At 35.1% G+C, this 19,504-nt stretch overlaps 1 protein-coding gene across 2 annotated transcripts in view; it reads left to right on the top strand.

Annotated features, from left to right (window-relative positions):
- Positions 1–19,504, top strand: part of LOC123751782 (titin) — a 184,479-nt gene that overhangs the window by 141,847 nt on the left and 23,128 nt on the right. For both annotated transcript variants that reach the window (XM_069332467.1, XM_069332473.1), the window contains exon 5: positions 1–19,504. This exon is cut by the window's right edge. In XM_069332467.1, coding sequence (XP_069188568.1) covers positions 1–19,504 — 19,504 coding nt within the window.

Raw genomic sequence — 19,504 nt, forward strand, 5'->3', positions numbered from 1 at the left:
CAAACTATGTCGTGTGACAGTGAACCCGGATGACAAGATTGAGATCACCCCCGGCATCTCAACTTTCGTTCACTACCTGTCACAGTTCCTCAGTAGCATACCCATTGAAGACCTACTCGAGCCCTCTGACATCGTGGGCAACATAAGATTCTCTCGCCCCACTCTCTACGTGTTCCCTGGTGGTCAAGGTGACTCCGCTCTCTTCGGCGTCAACGGTTTTAACATGCTTGTGGATGGTGGATATAACTACAAGGCATGTTTCTGGGATTTCACACGCCATCTTGATCGTCTCGATGCAGTCCTGATTACGAGACTTAACAGCTCTAATCTAATGGGCATCACTAATGTTATTCGTAGAAAAGCACTAAGTTCAGTGTATCCACAGATCGGACATACGTTTTGTAATGTTGCTGGTTCTTTAAAGTCCCCTGACGGTGACAAAGACAGAGACCCACTACTTATTAATGTTTGGGACGAAGGACACTTATTACGAGAAAATTTGAGACAAATTAGTTTAAAACCTCACTTGTGTTTCCGTGACAATGCCATGGAACCAATTAATTTATATCATAAGGTAGGGCATGGAAAACTTGATATGTATGTGATAAATCCTTCTAGAGACAGTAAAGAAGTGCGTGAGTTCATGCAAAGGTGGAACAATGAAGTGATTGCGTCTGACATGGGTTTTACCTCATACAAAATTGGTGATAGAGTTTTTCCTTGTCCACTAACAAATCTCACTTCTATATGTGCACTATTGATATGGCAACCAAATGACCCAAATGACACAATTACTAGAATTCTTTTCCCTGGAAGCACTCCCCAACACAAAATATTCGAAGGCCTTGAAAGGTTGCGGAATTTAGAATATCTCAAGTATCCAACATGCTCTGCAAAGTCCATTAAAGCAGCAGCAGAGGAACGCAAAAGCACAAAGACAATGGAGAAGTTATTAGCAGATACTAAACCAACGAAAACTGTAAGTCCATCCCCGCCAACACATAGACTAAGACGGGAAAGAGTTGATCGATCTATCAGTCGAGAAGAAAGAAGAAGGTTGAAGATTGAAAGATCAGAATATCAAGATAAAAAAATTATTGAGTCCAAAAAGGAAAGAAAAATTGAACGGAAGATTGAAAAGAAAACCATTAAACGAGATACAAAGAAAGAGAAGATCGAAGATCGTAAGGAAGAGAAAGTTACATCTGAACTTGAAGAAACCAAGGAGAAGATAAATGGCCATGACATTACCATTGATTCTTTAGAAACTACCGAAGACAAACAAATAATCTCAGAAGTCACTGAAACCAAAGAAGATCTTAGAATAGCAGAAGATGTTACAGACACAACAGTTACCAAGGAGTCTCCTAGACTAGATACTAAGATAACTGAGCCTACAATAGAGGCAGAAAAGTATATAGAACAAAAAGAAGTACCTAAAGAACCAATAGAAACTAGAGCAATTGACTTAGAAACGAGAATACAAGCAATAGAAGCTGAAATTAGAGACCTACCAGAGATTGAACCATTAGACGTTAAGGAAGCATCTTTGGTTTCCGCTGAATCTGGTGTTGTGACTGGTGAAGAGAGAGAATCCTCTCTTGAAATTGAACAGACTAAATATATTAAGGAAAAACCAAAGCCAAAACTAAAGAAAGTTAAAGAATCTGGTGCCCCTGACAGACCGAAAAAATACAGAAAGCCTAAGGTTGAATCACGCATAGATACAGGTGACAGGAGAACAAGAATTGAAGAAAGAACACAACGTATTGAAAGAAAAGTCAAAGACAGAAAAAGCCTTGAAAGAAAAGAAAGAAGAGAACGCAAAGTAGAAGCTGATGAAAAGAAAGAAGTTGAACCTTCTGATAAGAAACCAGAGGTAAAGGAAAGAAAAATCAGAAGAATAAAGAAGCCTGTTGATGAAGCAGGTACTCCAAAAAAATCTGTCACTCCTGAAGCGAAAAGACGTCTTAAGAAAATCACTGCACCAGAGAAGGAGGAGAAGGTGAATGGTGAAGTTAGACCACTCAAACCTGCAGTTCCTAAAGCACCACGTGCTGAAAGAAAAATGGTCTCTAAGACTACTCCAACCACTCCTCGGGAGGTCACGCACAAGAAACTAGTTGATGACAAAAACAGAGCGGCAAAGGCTGCTGAAGCAGCTAAGAAGGAATTGAAACCAAAGCCATCAGTACCAAGGCCTGCAGTCAAGCAGGCTGCACCTGGTAGAGCTCTGAAATCCAAAAAGATAGAGAAACCTCCTGTACCCAAGCCAGATGGACCAATGAAAAAGATCATTACTGGTGCAGCTGTGAAAGCTGGAGTTATGGCCGCAGCAGTGTCAGGCGTTGCTGTGGTGGAAGCCGCTGCTGATCGTGAAGATGTTGAAGAAATTGTTGCACCTTTGAAAGAGGCTGACCTAATGCTTGTTCCAGATCAAGATGAAGAGGACCGCATCTCTGACATTGCCAACATTCCAGGAGTACAGGAAATCAAGTTAGATGAAGATACATTTGAAATTATTGATAAACATCATCTTGAAGAGGAAGAGAAAGATTCTCTTATTCTGCATGAAGAAGGAGTTGTTGAACATGTTGAAAAAGAAGATGTAATTGAAGAAGTTGAAGAGCACTTAGAAGCTGAAAAGGACATTGAAGAAGAGGAGGAAGAGGAAGAAGAAGAAGAAGAAGAGGAAGAAGAGGAAGAGGAGGAGGAAGAAGAAGAAGAGATAGAGGAGAGAGAAGCAGAGGAAGATATTGAAAAGATAGGAAAAATTAAAGAAGAAATTAAAGTTGATGAAGAGGAGGAAGTCCTTGAAGATGAAGAGAAAGTAAGCATTGAAGAAAAAGAGGATGGGGCCGAAAAGATGAAAAAAGAAGAAGAAATTTATCATCTGGAAGAAAGAGACAGAGACATTGCAAAACTAGAAGAAAAACATGAAGCAGAAGATATTTATGATAAAATTGAGACAGAAGATAGAGATGCATATGCTACTTTACCCAGCAGTGCAAAACTCACAGAATATAAAGAAAAATATGAAGAAAAACCAATCCGTGGATTATTCACTGGATTTGCCATTCCTGCTGCTGAAACTAAAGAGGAAACCTATCCAAAAGAACCTAGCCCAAAGGCCAAGGAAGATATAATGATTCCAACATCACTCCCAGAAGCTATATTCAAACCTTCTGCTCCACCAATTCATCCAAGAGAGATAATAAAGACACCAGATGAAGTGGATGATCTTCCAATTCATGAGGAGGTAGAATCGAGTGAACATGATATCTATGATAAGGATATTGAGGAAGATCTTGATGTAGGCTCACCTATGATAGAAGTTAAGGGAGAATTACTGATCAGAGAAGAAATAATGGCTGAAAAGTTCGAAAAAGAGATTGCAAAGGAAATTTCAAAAGAAAGTGAAGTTGAAGAAGAGCTTGAGAAAGACGAAATGTCAAAGGAGGAAAAACCCTCAAAGTCATTAGATGAATTTGAGGCAAAATATGCAGAATTCAAAGCTACTGCTGAGACTGAAGTAATTAGAAAAGGTGAGATAATTACTGAAACTACTGAAATTGCCAAGAAATTAGACAAAGCTGAGCTTTTAAAAGACATTGCTCAAACCCTAGGAGTTACAGAAGAACCAATTAAGGTAATGCCTCCAGCGCCTATTCCTTGTGAAATGGAGGAGGTTCAAGAGTTGCCTGTTGTGAAAGATGAGAAACCAATGAAAGTGATTACAGCATATGAAGAACTTGAACTTGAAAAGGTTCCTGAAAAAGAAAAGAGGGACAAAGAAGAAAAAGAAATTGATGAACTAGAATTCGAAGACAAGGAAGTGGTCGAGGTCAGAGAGAAGGAGATTACTGAAATGATGGAAAAAGATCAGATTTATAAAGCAGAAACAATTGAGACAACAGTATTGGAGCAAAAGGAAGTTGTGGAAGAAACTGTAATTGAGGAGACTGTCGAAACAATTGATTCTGAAATTGAAGCAAAGATAACTACAGACAAATTTGTTGAGGAGGAAAAAATTATTACAAAAGAGGAAGTAATAAAGGAAGAAAAGGAAATTGTCGAAAAAGAAGTGAAGCGTGAAGAAGTAATTACAGAGAAAAGAGAAATTGTTGAAAAGGAAGAAACTAAGTTAGAAGAAAAAATCAAAGAAATAGAGGAGGTTTCTGAAAAAATTGCATTAGAAGAAATTCTCGTAAAAGATATTGTTAAAGAAGAAGAAACAAAACTTCAAGATGTTAAGCGAACTGAAATGATTCAAGAAATTGAAGAGAGAATACAGTTAGGCTGGACAAGAGAGGAAATTATTGAATATATTGAAATACAGGAAAGAAGTAGAGGAAAGATATTAGGATGGGCAAGGGAGGAAATTATTGAATATATTGACATTCAAGAAAGAAGGAGAGAGAAAGTTACCGAAGAAGAAATGGAAATTGTTGAAAAAGAAGTAATAAAAGATGAGAAAGTTTTAAAAGAAGAGAAGAAAGTAGAAGTTGTCAAGAAAGAAGAAAAGGTAGAAGAAGAAGAAGTTAAAGAAGTTTCAGAAGAAATTTCAGAAAAAGAAGTGCCTGAAAAAGATGTTGTTAAAGAAGAAATACAATTTGAAGATGTCAAACGAACTGAAATCATTAATGAAATTGAAGAAAGATTGCGATCAGGATATACAAGGGAGGAAATAATTGAATACATTGAAATACAAGAAAGAAAAAGAGGAAAGATATTAGGATGGGCAAGAGAGGAAATAATTGAATATATTGACACCTATGAAAGAAGGAGAGAAAGAATTGAAGATGAAATTAAAGAAGAAGAAAAGGAGATTATTGAAGAAGAAGAAGTTAAAGAAATTTCAGAAGAAATTTCAGAAAAAGAAGTGCCTGAAAAAGATGTTGTTAAAGAAGAAATACAATTTGAAGATGTCAAACGAACTGAAATCATTAATGAAATTGAAGAAAGATTGCGATCAGGATATACAAGGGAGGAAATAATCGAATACATTGAAATACAAGAAAGAAAAAGAGGAAAGATATTAGGATGGGCAAGAGAGGAAATAATTGAATATATTGACACCTATGAAAGAAGGAGAGAAATAATTGAAGATGAAATTAAGGAAGTAGTAGAAAAGAAGATTATTAAAGAAGAAGAAAGCAAAGAAGAAAAAGAAATTGTAGCAGTAGAGCTAAAAAAGAAGGAAGAAATTCCAAGTGTAGAAAAGAAGGTGATTGCAGTAGAAGTTGCCAAAAAGGAAGAACCAAGAGACCTAGAGGTAATGGAGGAAGCAGTGGTTATAAAAGCAGAAAAGGAGGTAAAGGTTCTGAAAGACGAGGAGCTAAAGGCAGTCAAAGAAGTTACCAAAGTACAAGAAATTGTTGAAGAAATCCCTAAAACGGAAGTTCTTAAAAAAATTCATGTTGAAGATATAAAACAGAATGAACTAATTCAGGAAATTGAAGAAAGAATACAGTTGGGTTGGACTACGGAAGAAATTATTGAATATATTGAAATACAAGAAAGCAGAAGAGGGAAGATATTAGGATGGGCAAGAGAGGAAATTATTGAATATATTGAAATACAAGAAAGAAGAATAAGAGAGAAGGTTGAAGTTGAAGATACAGAAGAAAAGAAAATTTATGAAAAAGAAGCAAAGAAAGTTGAAGTTGCAGAAGAAGAGGAGAAAATTGCATTTATTACAGAAGAAAAAGAATCTCTTGAAAAAGAGGTGAAAGAAGTAGCCCAAGTAACACTGGGTGAAAAAGAAGTAAAGAAGTTACCAGAAATACCTAAAGAAGAGGAACCTTTTGAAATTCCAGAAAAAGAAGTAAAGAAAGTAGAATCTCCAGAAGAAGACAAGGATTTAGTCATGCTCCCTAAAGATGTAAAAGAAATTCCCAAAGAGGTTGCACCTGAAGCTATTGCTAAAGAAGAAAGAATACTAACAGAAGAAATCCCCAAAGAAAAAGAAGTAATTAAGGATCTTGTGACAGAGGAGATAAAAGGAAAGGAGGTGCTAATAGAGGATGTCAGTAAGACATTAGTCACAGAAACAGAAACAATCATAAGACAAAGAAAAATCATAGAGGAAATTGAAGAAAGAATACGAATTGGCTGGACAGTTGAAGAAATAATTGAATACATTGAAATACAAGAGACAAGAAGAGGAAAGATACTAGGGTGGACAAGAGAAGAAATTATTGAGTATGTTGAAACTCAAGAAAGGAGAATACAAGATAAAATTGAAGCTGAAATTACAGAAGAACTTCCTGACAAAGACATTCTTAAAGAAGAAAAAGTACCAGAAGAAGTCATTGTCAAAGAAAAAGAAGTTCCTGACAAAGACATTCTTAAAGAAGAAAAAGTACCAGAAGAAGTCATCACCAAAGAAAAGGAAGTTCCTGATAAAGACATTCTCAAAGAAGAAAAAGTACCAACAGAAGTCATTGTCAAAGAAAAAGAAGTTCCTGACAAAGACATTCTTAAAGAGGAAAAAGTACCAGAAGAAGTCATCACCAAAGAAAAGGAAGTTCCTGACAAAGACATTCTTAAAGAAGAAAAAGTACCAACAGAAGTAATTGTCAAAGAAAAAGAAGTTCCTGACAAAGACATTCTTAAAGAAGAGAAAGTACCAACAGAAGTCATTGTCAAAGAAAAAGAAGTTCCTGACAAAGACATTCTCAAAGAAGAAAAAGTACCAACCGAAGACATTGTCAAAGAAAAAGAAGTTCCTGACAAAGACATTCTCAAAGAAGAAAAAGTACCAGAAGAAGTCATCACCAAAGAAAAGGAAGTTCCTGACAAAGACATTCTCAAAGAAGAAAAAGTACCAACAGAAGTCATTGTCAAAGAAAAAGAAGTTCCTGACAAAGACATTCTTAAAGAAGAAAAAGTACCAGAAGAAGTCATCACCAAAGAAAAGGAAGTTCCTGACAAAGACATTCTCAAAGAAGAAAAAGTACCAGAAGAAGTCATCACCAGAGAAAAGGAAGTTCCTGACAAAGACATTCTCAAAGAAGAAAAAGTACCAACAGAAGTCATTGTCAAAGAAAAAGAAGTTCCTGACAAAGACATTCTTAAAGAAGAAAAAGTACCAGAAGAAGTCATCACCAAAGAAAAGGAAGTTCCTGACAAAGACATTCTTAAAGAAGAAAAAGTACCAACAGAAGTCATTGTCAAAGAAAAAGAAGTTCCTGATAAAGACATTCTTAAAGAAGAAAAAGTACCAGAAGAAGTCATCACCAAAGAAAAGGAAGTTCCTGACAAAGACATTCTTAAAGAAGAAAAAGTACCAACAGAAGTCATTGTCAAAGAAAAAGAAGTTCCTGACAAAGACATTCTTAAAGAGGAAAAAGTACCAGAAGAAGTCATTGTCAAAGAAAAAGAAGTTCCTGATAAAGACATTCTTAAAGAAGAAAAAGTACCAACAGAAGTCATTGTCAAAGAAAAAGAAGTTCCTGATAAAGACATTCTTAAAGAAGAAAAAGTACCAGAAGAAGTCATTGTCAAAGAAAAAGAAGTTCCTGACAAAGACATTCTTGAAGAAGTAAAAGTGCCAACAGATGTCATTGCAAGAGAAAAGGAAGTAAAACAAGAAATTGTGCCTGTGGAGTTAAAAGAAACTAAGGAGGAAATAGAAGATGTCAAAAAGACGATGGTCACAGAAACAGAGACAACAGTAAAGCGAAGAGAAATCATTGAAGAAATTGAAGAGAGAATTAGATTACGCTGGACAGTCGAGGAAATAATTGAATACATTGAAATTCAAGAGGCAAGAAGAGGAAAAATACTTGGCTGGACAAGGGAGGAAATTATTGAGTATATTGAAACTCAAGAAAAACGACGAGAAAGAGTTGAAGTGGAAGCTGAGGAGGAAAGTGAAGTTGAGAAAGAATTAAAGAAAGTAGATGTAATTCTACTTGAAGAGGCAGAAATTCACAAAGAAGTGAAGGCACCTGAGGTTACCCTAGAACAAAAAGAACCAGAGAAGGTTGTAGTTGATGAAATGAAGGTAAAGAAAGCAGATGAAGTCACAGAAGAAAAGGAACCTATTGACACAGAATTCAAGAAAGATGAGAAACTCCCAGAAGAAAAGATTTCAGAAGAAGCAAAGAAAGTTGAAGTTTCACCAGAAGAAGAAGAAGTAAAGAAGGTAGATGAGCTTCCAAAAGAAGAAAAAGAAATTATTGAAGAAATTAAGCAAAAAGAAGTACCTGACATTGTTATTGTTAAAGAAGAAAAGGTACCAACAGAAGTCATCACTAAAGAGAAAGAAGTACCTGACAAAGATATTGTTAAAGAAGAAGAAGTACCAACAGAAGTCATCACTAAAGAACAGGAAGTACTTGACAAATATATTGTTAAAGAAGAAAAAGTACCAACAGAAGTCATTGTCAAAGAAAAAGAAGTTCCTGACAAAGACATTCTTAAAGAAGAAAAAGTACCAGAAGAAGTCATCACCAAAGAAAAGGAAGTTCCTGACAAAGTCATTCTTCAAGAAGAAAAAGTACCAACAGAAGTCATCACCAAAGAAAAGGAAGTTCCCGACAAAGAAATTCTTAAAGAAGAAAAAGTACCAACAGAAGTCATTGTCAAAGAAAAAGAAGTCCCTGACAAAGACATTCTAAAAGAAGAAAAAGTACCAGAAGAAGTTATTGTCAAAGAAAAAGAAGTTCCTGACAAAGACATTCTTAAAGAAGAAAAAGTACCAGAAGAAGTCATTGTCAAAGAAAAGGAAGTTCCTGACAAAGACATTCTTAAAGAAGAAAAAGTACCAGAAGAAGTCATTGTCAAAGAAAAAGAAGTCCCTGACAAAGACATTCTTAAAGAAGATAAAGTACCAGAAGAAGTCATCACCAAAGAAAAGGAAGTTCCTGACAAAGATATTCTTAAAGAAGAAAAAGTACCAACAGAAGTCATTGCCAAAGAAAAGGAAGTTCCTGACAAAGACATTCTTAAAGAAGAAAAAGCACCAGAAGAAGTCATCATCAAGGAAAAAGAAGTTCCCGACAAGGACATTCTTGAAGAAGTAAAAGTGCCAACAGATGTCATTGCAAGAGAAAAGGAAGTAAGACAAGAAATTGTGCCTGTGGAGTTAAAAGAAACTAAGGCTGAAGTAGAAGATGTCAAAAAGACGATGGTCACTGAAACAGAGACAACAGTAAAGCGAAGAGAAATCATTGAAGAAATTGAAGAGAGAATTAGATTACGCTGGACAGTCGAGGAAATAATTGAATACATTGAAATTCAAGAGGCAAGAAGAGGAAAGATACTTGGCTGGACAAGGGAGGAAATTATTGAGTATATTGAAACTCAAGAAAAACGACGAGAAAGAGTTGAAGTGGAAGCTGAGGTAGAAAGTGAAGTTGAGAAAGAATTAAAGAAAGTAGATGTAATTCTACTTGAAGAGGCAGAAATTCACAAAGAAGTGAAGGCACCTGACGTTACCCTAGAACAAAAAGAACCAGAGAAGGTTCTAGTTGATGAAATGAAGGTAAAGAAAGCAGATGAAGTCACAGAAGAAAAGGAACCTATTGACACCGAATTCAAGAAAGACGAGAAACTCCCAGAAGAAAAGATTTCAGAAGAAGCAAAGAAAGTTGAAGTTTCACCAGAAGAAGAAGTAAAGAAGGTAGATGAGCTTCCTAAAGAAGAAAAAGAAATTATTGAAGAAATTAAGCAAAAAGAAGTACCTGACATTGTTATTGTTAAAGAAGAAAAGGTACCAACAGAAGTCATCACTAAAGAAAAGGAAGTACCTGACAAAGATATTGTTAAAGAAGAAAAAGTACCAACAGAAGTCATCACTAAAGAACAGGAAGTACTTGACAAAGATATTCTTAAAGAAGAAAAAGTACCAACAGAAGTCATTACTAAAGAAAAAGAAACTCCTGACAAAGACATTGTTAAAGAAGTGAAAGTACCAACTAAAGAAATCACAGAAGAAATAGTTAGTAAGGAGATTGTAACACAGGAGAGAGTAGAAAAGGAGGAAGCAATAGAGGATGTCAGTAAGAGAATTGTCACAGAAACAGAGATAGTTGTAAAGCGAAGAGAAATTCTAGAGGAAATTGAAGAGAGAATACAATTAGGCTGGACAGTTGAAGAAATTATCGAATACATTGAAATTCAAGAGACAAGAAGAGGAAAGATACTATGCTGGACAAGGGAGCAAATTGTCGAGTTTATTGAAACACAAGAATTGAAAAGACAAGAGATTATTGAAGCTGAAGAAGTAGAGAAAAAAGATGAAATTCCAAAAGAGGAATTAGAAATTCCTGAAAAGGAAATAAAGAAGGCTGATCTCTCGCCAGAGGAAAAAGAAGTAAAGAAAATTGATGAAGTTCTCAAAGAAGAAAAAGAACTCCCTGAAAAAGAGTTAAAGAAATTATATGAACTTCCAAAGGAAGAAAAACTAATTCCTGGAGTTGAAGTAAAGATAGTTGAACCTATACTGGTAGAAAAAGAAATCAAGAAAGAAGATGAAGTTTCCAAAGATATTAAAGAATTTGTTGAAGAAATCACACGAAAGGAAGTTCCCGATATTAAAAAAGAAAAGGAACCAACAGAAGAAATCCCGAAAGAAAAAGCAGAAATAAAGGAAATGGTAACTGAGGAATTAGTAGAAAAAGTGGAGATAATAAAGGATGCAGGTGAGACTTTATTCACAGAAACAGAGGCAATTGTAAAACGAAGAGAAATTATTGAAGAAATTGAAGAGAGAATACAATTAGGCTGGACAATTGAGGAAATAATTGAATACATTGAAATACAAGAGACAAGAAGAGGAAAGATATTAGGCTGGTCAAGAGAGGAAATTATTGAGTATATTGAAACACAAGAAAGAAAACGACGAGAGACAATGGAAATTAGAGAAGAAAAAGAAGTCATGAAAATACATGAAGTAACCTTAGAAGAAAAAGAAATAGCAGAGAAAGAAGTTATTAAAGAAGTAAAAGAGCCTATTCCCAAGGAGGAAAAAGAAATTCCTGAACCAGAAATAAGTAAAGAAGTTACTTTAGAAGAAAAAGAGGCTGAAATTACCAAAGACATTAAAGATATTTCAGAAGAAAGTGATATTTCTGAAAGAGACGTTATTCAAGAAGCTAAAGCACCAAGTCAGTACATACCCAGAGAAAGAGAAATTGTGTCAGACAGGGAAGAAAAGGAAGAGAGAGTTGAAGATGTTACAAAAACTTTAGTCACTGAAATAGAGACACTTGTAAAGCGAACAGAAATCATTGAAGAAATTGAGGAAAGAATACGGTTAGGCTGGACTATTGAAGAAATAATTGAATATATTCAAACTCAGGAAATAAAAAGAGGCAAAATATTAGCCTGGACAAGAGAGGAAATTATTGAATATATCGAAACACATAAGAAATTGAAGAAAGATGAAATCACAGAAAAGGAAGCTGAACTTACAGAAGAAGAAGTTAAGAAGGAAGCCGACATTCCAGTTAGAAAAGAAGTCAAGGAAGTAGAGGAGGTTTCCCCTGAAGAAAAACTAGTTGTGAAACCAGAACATATACCAATAGAAAAAATAGAAGAAAAAGAAATTACCCCAAAAGAAAAGAAAATTACACCAGAAGAAAAAGAAGTTACCCCAACAGAAAAAGAAGTAAAGAAAGAAGTCACACCAGAAGAAAAAGAAGTAAAGAAAGAAGTCACACCAGAAGAAAAAGAAGTAAAGAAAGAAGTCACACCAGAAGAAAAAGAAGTAAAGAAAGTAGTCACACCAGAAGAAAAAGAAGTAAAGAAAGAAGTTACAACAGAAGAAAAAGAAGTAAAGAAAGAAGTCACACCAGAAGAAAAAGAAGTAAAGAAAGAAGTCACACCAGAAGAAAAAGAAGTAAAGAAAGAAGTTACCCCAACAGAAAAAGAAGTAAAGAAAGAAGTCACACCAGAAGAAAAAGAAGTAAAGAAAGAAGTTACACCAGAAGAAAAAGAAGTAAAGAAAGAAGTTACACCAGAAGAAAAAGAAATAAAGAAAGAAGTGACACCAGAAGAAAAGGAGATTAAAAAAGAAATTACCCCAAAAGACAAAGAAGTAGTAACAGAAGAAAAAGAGGATAAGAAAGAAGTTACAGCAGTAGACAAGGAAGGCTTTACACTTGAGTTAAAGAAAGTTATTTCACCATTAGAAGAAGTAAAGAAAGAAATTTCACCATTAGAAGAAGTAAAGAAAGAAATTTCACCAAAAGAAGAAGTAGAGAAAGAAATTTCACCAAAAGAAGTAGAGAAAGAAATTTCACCAAAAGAAGAAGTAAAGAAAGAAATTTCACCAAAAGAAGAAGTAGAGAAAGAAATTTCACCAAAAGAAGAAGTAAAGAAAGAAATTTCACCAAAAGAAGAAGTAGAGAAAGAAATTTCACCAAAAGAAGTAGAGAAAGAAATTTCACCATTAGAAGAAGTAAAGAAAGAAATTTCACCAAAAGAAGAAGTAGAGAAAGAAATTTCACCAAAAGAAGAAGTAAAGAAAGAAATTTCACCAAAAGAAGAAGTAGAGAAAGAAATTTCACCAAAAGAAGTAGAGAAAGAAATTTCACCAAAAGAAGAAGTAAAGAAAGAAATTTCACCATTAGAAGAAGTAAAGAAAGAAATTTCACCATTAGAAGAAGTAAAGAAAGAAATTTTACCCAAAGAAGAATTAAAGAAAGAAATTTCACCAAAAGAAGAAGTAGCGAAAGAAATTTCACCATTAGAAGAAGTAAAGAAAGAAATTTCACCAAAAGAAGAAGTAGAGAAAGAAATTTCACCATTAGAAGAAGTAAAGAAAGAAATTTCACCCAAAGAAGAAGTAAAGAAAGAAATTTCACCAAAAGAAGAAGTAAAGAAAGAAATTTCACCATTAGAAGAAGTAAAGAAAGAAATTTCACCCAAAGAAGAAGTAAAGAAAGAAATTTCACCATTAGAAGAAGTAAAGAAAGAAATTTCACCATTAGAAGAAGTAAAGAAAGAAATTTTACCCAAAGAAGAATTAAAGAAAGAAATTTCACCAAAAGAAGAAGTAGCGAAAGAAATTTCACCATTAGAAGAAGTAAAGAAAGAAATTTCACCAAAAGAAGAAGTAGAGAAAGAAATTTCACCAAAGGAAGAAGTAAAGAAAGAAATTTCACCCAAAGAAGAAGTAAAGAAAGAAATTTCACCAAAAGAAGAAGTAGCAAAAGAAATTTCACCAAAAGAAGAAGTAAAGAAAGAAATGTCACCAAAAGAAGATGTAAAGAAAGAAATTTCACCAAAAGAAGAAGTAGAGAAAGAAATTTCACCATTAGAAGAAGTAAAGAAAGAAATTTCACCATTAGAAGAAGTAAAGAAAGAAATTTCACCAAAAGAAGAAGTAAAGAAAGAAATTTCACCAAAAGAAGAAGTAAAGAAAGAAATTTCACCCAAAGAAGAAGTAGAGAAAGAAATTTCACCCAAAGAAGATGTAGAGAAAGAAATTTCACCCAAAGAAGAAGTAGAGAAAGAAATTTCACCCAAAGAAGAAGTAAAGAAAGAAATTTCACCATTAGAAGAAGTAAAGAAAGAAATTTCACCATTAGAAGAAGTTAAGAAAGAAATTTCACCCAAAGAAGAAGTAAAGAAAGAAATTTCACCAAAAGAAGAAGTAGAGAAAGAAATTTCCCCTAAAGAAGAAGTAAAGAAAGAAATTTCACCAAAAGAAGAAGTAAAGAAAGATATTTCACCAAAAGAAGAAGTAGAGAAAGAAATTTCACCTAAAGAAGAAGTAAAGAAAGAAATTTCACCAAAAGAAGAAGTAGAGAAAGAAATTTCCCCTAAAGAAGAAGTAAAGAAAGAAATTTCACCAAAAGAAGAAGTAAAGAAAGATATTTCACCAAAAGAAGAAGTAGAGAAAGAAATTTCACCTAAAGAAGAAGTAAAGAAAGAAATTTCACCAAAAGAAGAAGTAGAGAAAGAAATTTCACATAAAGAAGAAGTAAAGAAAGAAATTTCACCAAAAGAAGAAGAAAAGAAAGAAATTTCACCTAAAGAAGAAGTAGAGAAGGAAATTTCACCATTAGAAGAAGTTAAGAAAGAAATTTCACCATTAGAAGAAGTAAAGAAAGAAATTTCACCAAAAGAAGAAGTAGAGAAAGAAATTTCACCTGAAGAAGAAGCAAAGAAAGAAATTTCACCAAAAGAAGAAGTAGAGAAAGAAATTTCACCTAAAGAAGAAGTAAAGAAAGAAATTTCACCAAAAGAAGAAGTAAAGAAAGAAATTTCACCATTAGAAGAAGTAAAGAAAGAAATTTCACCTAAAGAAGAAGTTAAGAAAGAAATTTCAACAAAAGAAGAAGTAACGAAAGAAATTTCACCATTAGAAGAAGTAAAGAAAGAAATTTCACCATTAGAAGAAGTACAGAAAGAAATTTCACCATTAGAAGAAGTAAGGAAAGAAATTTCACCATTAGAAGAAGTAAAGAAAGAAATTTCACCAAAAGAAGAAGTAAAGAAAGAAATTTCACCAAAAGAAGAAGTAAAGAGAGAAATTTCACCATTAGAAGAAGTAAAGAAAGAAATTTCACCAAAAGAAGAAGTAAAGAAAGAAATTTCACCACTAGAAGAAGTAAAGAAAGAGGTTGAACTGGAAATAAAAGAAATTGAAAAGAAAATTATACCAGAAGAGAAAGAGACTAAAGCAGAAGTTACAACAACAGAGAAAGATGTTAGGAAAGAAGTTACCCCAGAAGAAATCAAGAAGGAAGTTACACTAGAAGAAAAAGAAATCAAGGAAGCAGTTACTCCAAAAGAAAAAGTCGAACTAAAAGAAAAAGAATTAACACCAGAAGAAAAGGAATACATGGTAAAAATTTCACCAGAAAGAGAAATTCCTGAAGCTGTTACAGAAGAAATTAGTGTAAAGGAAGTGGAAGCTGAAATGATTTCGGTAACAAAGAAAATTGAAGAAGATTTGAAGGTTAAGAAGGAGGAAATTGTTGAAACATACAAAAGAGAGATTGCAATGGAGGTAACAGAAGCAAGCATAACAGAAATTCCAGAAGAAACTCGAGAAGAAGATGGCAAGGTAGTGGAGAAAGTTCCTGTGTCTCCCAAAAGTGACTTATATATTACTACAATTAGTGATATTAGTACCAAAGATAAAATAGGCCTTATAACTACTGAAGTAAGTCTTACAGAAGCTCCAGTTTCTCCAAAGAGTGACGTCTCTGTTAGTGCAAAGAGTGATGTAAGTGCAAAGGAGGACATCATAACAATTGATGTAACTAAAAAACCAACTGAGGAAGCACCAATTTCTCCAAAGAGTGACGTCTCTGTTAGTATAAAGAGTGATGTCAGTTCGAAGGAAGCCAAGGAGGATATCATAACAATTGATGTAACTAAAAAACCAACTGAGGAAGCACCAATTTCTCCAAAGAGTGATGTCTCTGTTAGTGTAAAGAGTGATGTCAGTGCAAAGGAGGATATCTTAACAATTGATATAACTAAGATACCAGTCGAGGAAGCACCAATTTCTCCAAAGAGTGACATCTCTGTTAGCGTGAAGAGTGATGTCAGTTCGAAGGAAGCCAAGGAAGACATCTTAACAATTGACGTAACTAAAAAACAAACTGAGGAAGCACCAATTTCTCCAAAGAGTGACGTCTCTGTTAGTGTAAAGAGTGATGTCAGTGCAAAGGAGGATATCTTAACAATTGATGTAACTAAGAAACCAATTGAGGAAGCCCCAGTTTCTCCAAAGAGTGATGTATCTGTTAGTGTAAAGAGTGATGTCAGTGCAAAGGAAGATATCTTAACAATTGATGTAACTAAGAAACCATCAGAGGAAGCACCAATTTCTCCAAAGAGTGACGTCTCTCTTAGTGTGAAGAGTGATGTCAGTTTGAAGGAAGCAAAGGAGGACATCGTATTAATTGATGTAACTAAGGAACCAACTGAAGAAGCACCAATTTCTCCAAAGAGTGACATCTCTGTTAGTGTAAAGAGTGATGTCAGTTTGAAGGAAGCAAAGGAGGACATCGTATTAATTGATGTAACTAAGGAATCAACTGAAGAAGCACCAATTTATCCAAAGAGTGACATCTCTGTTAGTGTTAAGAGTGATGTCAGTTTGAAGGAAGCAAAGGAGGACATCGTATTAATTGATGTAACTACGAAACAAACTGAGGACGCACCAATTTCTCCAAAGAGTGACGTCTCTGTTAGTGTAAAGAGTGATGTCAGTGCAAAGGAGGATATCTTAACAATTGATGTAACAAAAAAACCGACTGAGGAAGCACCAATTTCTCCAAAGAGTGACATCTCTCTTAGTGGGAAGAGTGATGTCAGTTCAAAAGAAGCTAAGGAGGACATCATAACAATTGATGTAACTAAGAAGCCAATTGAGGAAGCACCAATTTCTCCAAAGAGTGACGTCTCTGTTAGTGAAAAGAGTGATGTCAGTTCGAAGGAAGCCAAGGAGGACATCATAACAATTGATGTAACTAAGAAACCAATTGAGGAAGCACCAATTTCTCCAAAGAGTGACGTCTCTGTTAGTGTGAAGAGTGATGTCAGCACAAAGGAGGACATCCTAAAAATTGATGTAACTAAGAAACCAACAGAGGAAGCACCAATTTCTCCAAAGAGTGACATCTCTGTGAGTGTAAAGAGTGATGTCAGTTTGAAGGAAGCAAAGGGGGACATCTTATTACTTGATGTAACTAAGAAACCAATTGAGGAAGCACCAATTTCTCCAAAGAGTGACGTCTCTGTTAGTGTGAAGAGTGATGTCAGTGCAAAAGATGATATCCTAGCAATTGATGTAACTAAGAAACCAACTGAGGAAGCACCAGTTTCTCCAAAGAGTGATGTCTCTGTTAGTGTGAAGAGTGATGTCAGTTCGAAAGAAGCAAAAGAAGAAATCTTAACAATTGATGTAACTAAGAAACCAGCTGAGGAAGCACCAATCTCTCCAAAGAGTGACGTCTCTGTTAGTGCAAAGAGTGACGTCAGTGCAAAGGAGGATATCTTAACAATTGAAGTAACTAAGAAACCAACTGAGGAAGCACCAATTTCTCCAAAGAGCGACGTCTCTGTTAGTGTGAAGAGTGATGTCAGTTTGAAGGAAGCCAAAGAGGATATCATAACAATTGATGTAACTAAGAAACCAACGGAGGAAGCACCAATTTCTCCAAAGAGTGACATCTCTGTTAGTGTGAAGAGTGATGTTAGTTCAAAGGAAGCCAAGGAAGACATCTTAACAATTGATGTAACTAAAATACCAATTGAGGAAGCACTAATTTCTCCAAAGAGTGACATCTCTGTTAGTGTGAAGAGTGATGTTAGTTCAAAGGAAGCCAAGGAAGACATCTTAACAATTGATGTAACTAAGAAACCAACTGAGGAAGCACCAATTTCTCCAAAGAGTGACATCTCTGTTAGTGCAAAGAGTGATGTCAGTGCAAAGGAGGATATCCTAGCAATTGACGTAACTAAGAAACCAGCTGAGGAAGCACCAATCTCTCCAACAAGTGACATCTCTGTTAGTGCAAAGAGTGATGTCAGTACAAAGGAGGACATCTTAACAATTGATGTAACTAAGAAACCAACCGAGGAAGCACCAATTTCTCCAAAGAGTGACGTCTCTGTTAGTGTGAAGAGTGATGTTAGTTTGAAGGAAGCCAAGGAGGATATCATAACAATTGATGTAACTAAGAAAATAACTGAGGAAGCACCGATTTCTCCAAAGAGTGACGTCTCTCTTAGTGTGAAGAGTGATGTAAGTGCAAAGGAGGATATCTTAACAATTGATGTAACTAAGAAACCATCGGAAGAAGCACCAATTTCTCCAAAGAGTGACATCTCTGTTAGTGCAAAGAGTGACATCTCTGTTAGTGTAAAGAGTGATGTCAGTGCAAAGGAGGATATCCTAGCAATTGACGTAACTAAGAAACCAGCTGAGGAAGCACCAATCTCTCCAAAAAGTGACATCTCTGTTAGTGCAAAGAGTGATGTCAGTACAAAGGAGGACATCTTAACAATTGATGTAACTAAGAAACCAACTGAGGCAGCACAAATTTCTCCAAAGAGTTACGTCTCTGTTAGTGTAAAGAGTGATGTCAGTTCGAAGGAAGCCAAGGAAGAAATCTTAAAAATTGATGTAGCTAAAAAGCCAATTGAAGAAGCCCCAATTTCTCCAAAGAGTGACATCTCTGTTAGTTCAAAGAGTGAAGTCAGTGCAAAGGAGGATATCCTAGCAATTGATGTAACTAAGAAACCAGCTGAGGCAGCACCAATTTCTCCAAAGAGTGATATCTCTGTTAGTATAAAGAGTGATGTCAGTTCGAAGGAAGCCAAGGAGGATATCTTATTAATTGATGTATCTAAGAAACCGTCTGAGGAAGCACCAATTTCTCCAAAGAGTGACATCTCTGTTAGTGTGAAGAGTGATGTTAGTGCAAAGGAGGATATCCTAGCAATTGATGTAAGTAAGAAACCTATGGAAGAAGCACAAATTTCTCCAAAGAGTGACATCTCTATTAGTGGAAAGAGTGATGTCAGTGCAAAGGAGGATATCCTAGCAATTGATGTAACTAAGAAACCAACAGAGGAAACACCAATTTCTCCAAAGAGTGACATCTCTCTAAGTGTGAAGAGTGATGTCAGTTCGAAGGAAGCCAAGGAAGAAATCTTAACAATTGATGTAACTAAGAAACCATCTGAGGAAGCACCGATTTCCCCAAAGAGCGACATCTCTCTTAGTGTGAAGAGTGATGTCAGTGCAAAAGAGGATATCTTAACAATTGATGTATCTAAAAAAACAACTGAGGAAGCACCAATTTCTCCAAAGAGTGACGTCTCTGTTAGTGTAAAGAGTGATGTCATTGCAATGGAGGATATATTAACAATTGATGTAACTAAAAAACCAACGGAAGAAGCACCAATTTCTCCAAAGAGTGACGTCTCTATTAGTACAAAGAGTGATGTCAGTTCGAAGGAAGCCAAGGAAGATATCTTAACAATTGATGTAACTAAGAAACCAACTGAGGAAGCACCGACGTCTCCAAAGAGTGACATCTCTGTTAGTGTGAAGAGTGATGTCAGTTCAAAGGAAGCCAAGGAAGAAATTATAACAATTGATGTAACTAAGAAACCAACTGAAGAAGCACCAATTTCTCCAAAGAGTGACATCTCTGTTAGTGTAAAGAGTGATGTCAGTTCAAAGGAAGCCAAGGAGGACATCTTATTAATTGATATAACTAAGAAACCAACTGAGGAAGCACCAATTTCTCCAAAGAGTGACATCTCTGTTAGTGTAAAGAGTGATGTCAGTTCGAAGGAAGCCAAGGAGGACATCTTATTAATTGATTTAAGTAAGAAACCAACTGAGGAAGCACCAATTTCTCCAAAGAGTGACATCTCTATTAGTGCAAAGAGTGATGTCAGTGCAAAGGAGGACATCGTATTAATTGATGTAACTAAGAAACCAACTGAAGAAGCACCAATTTCTCCAAAGAGTGACATCTCTGTTAGTGTAAAGAGTGATGTCAGTTCAAAGGAA

The sequence above is a fragment of the Procambarus clarkii genome, chromosome 4 (genome assembly GCF_040958095.1).
Source record: "Procambarus clarkii isolate CNS0578487 chromosome 4, FALCON_Pclarkii_2.0, whole genome shotgun sequence".
NCBI lineage: Eukaryota > Metazoa > Arthropoda > Malacostraca > Decapoda > Cambaridae > Procambarus > Procambarus clarkii.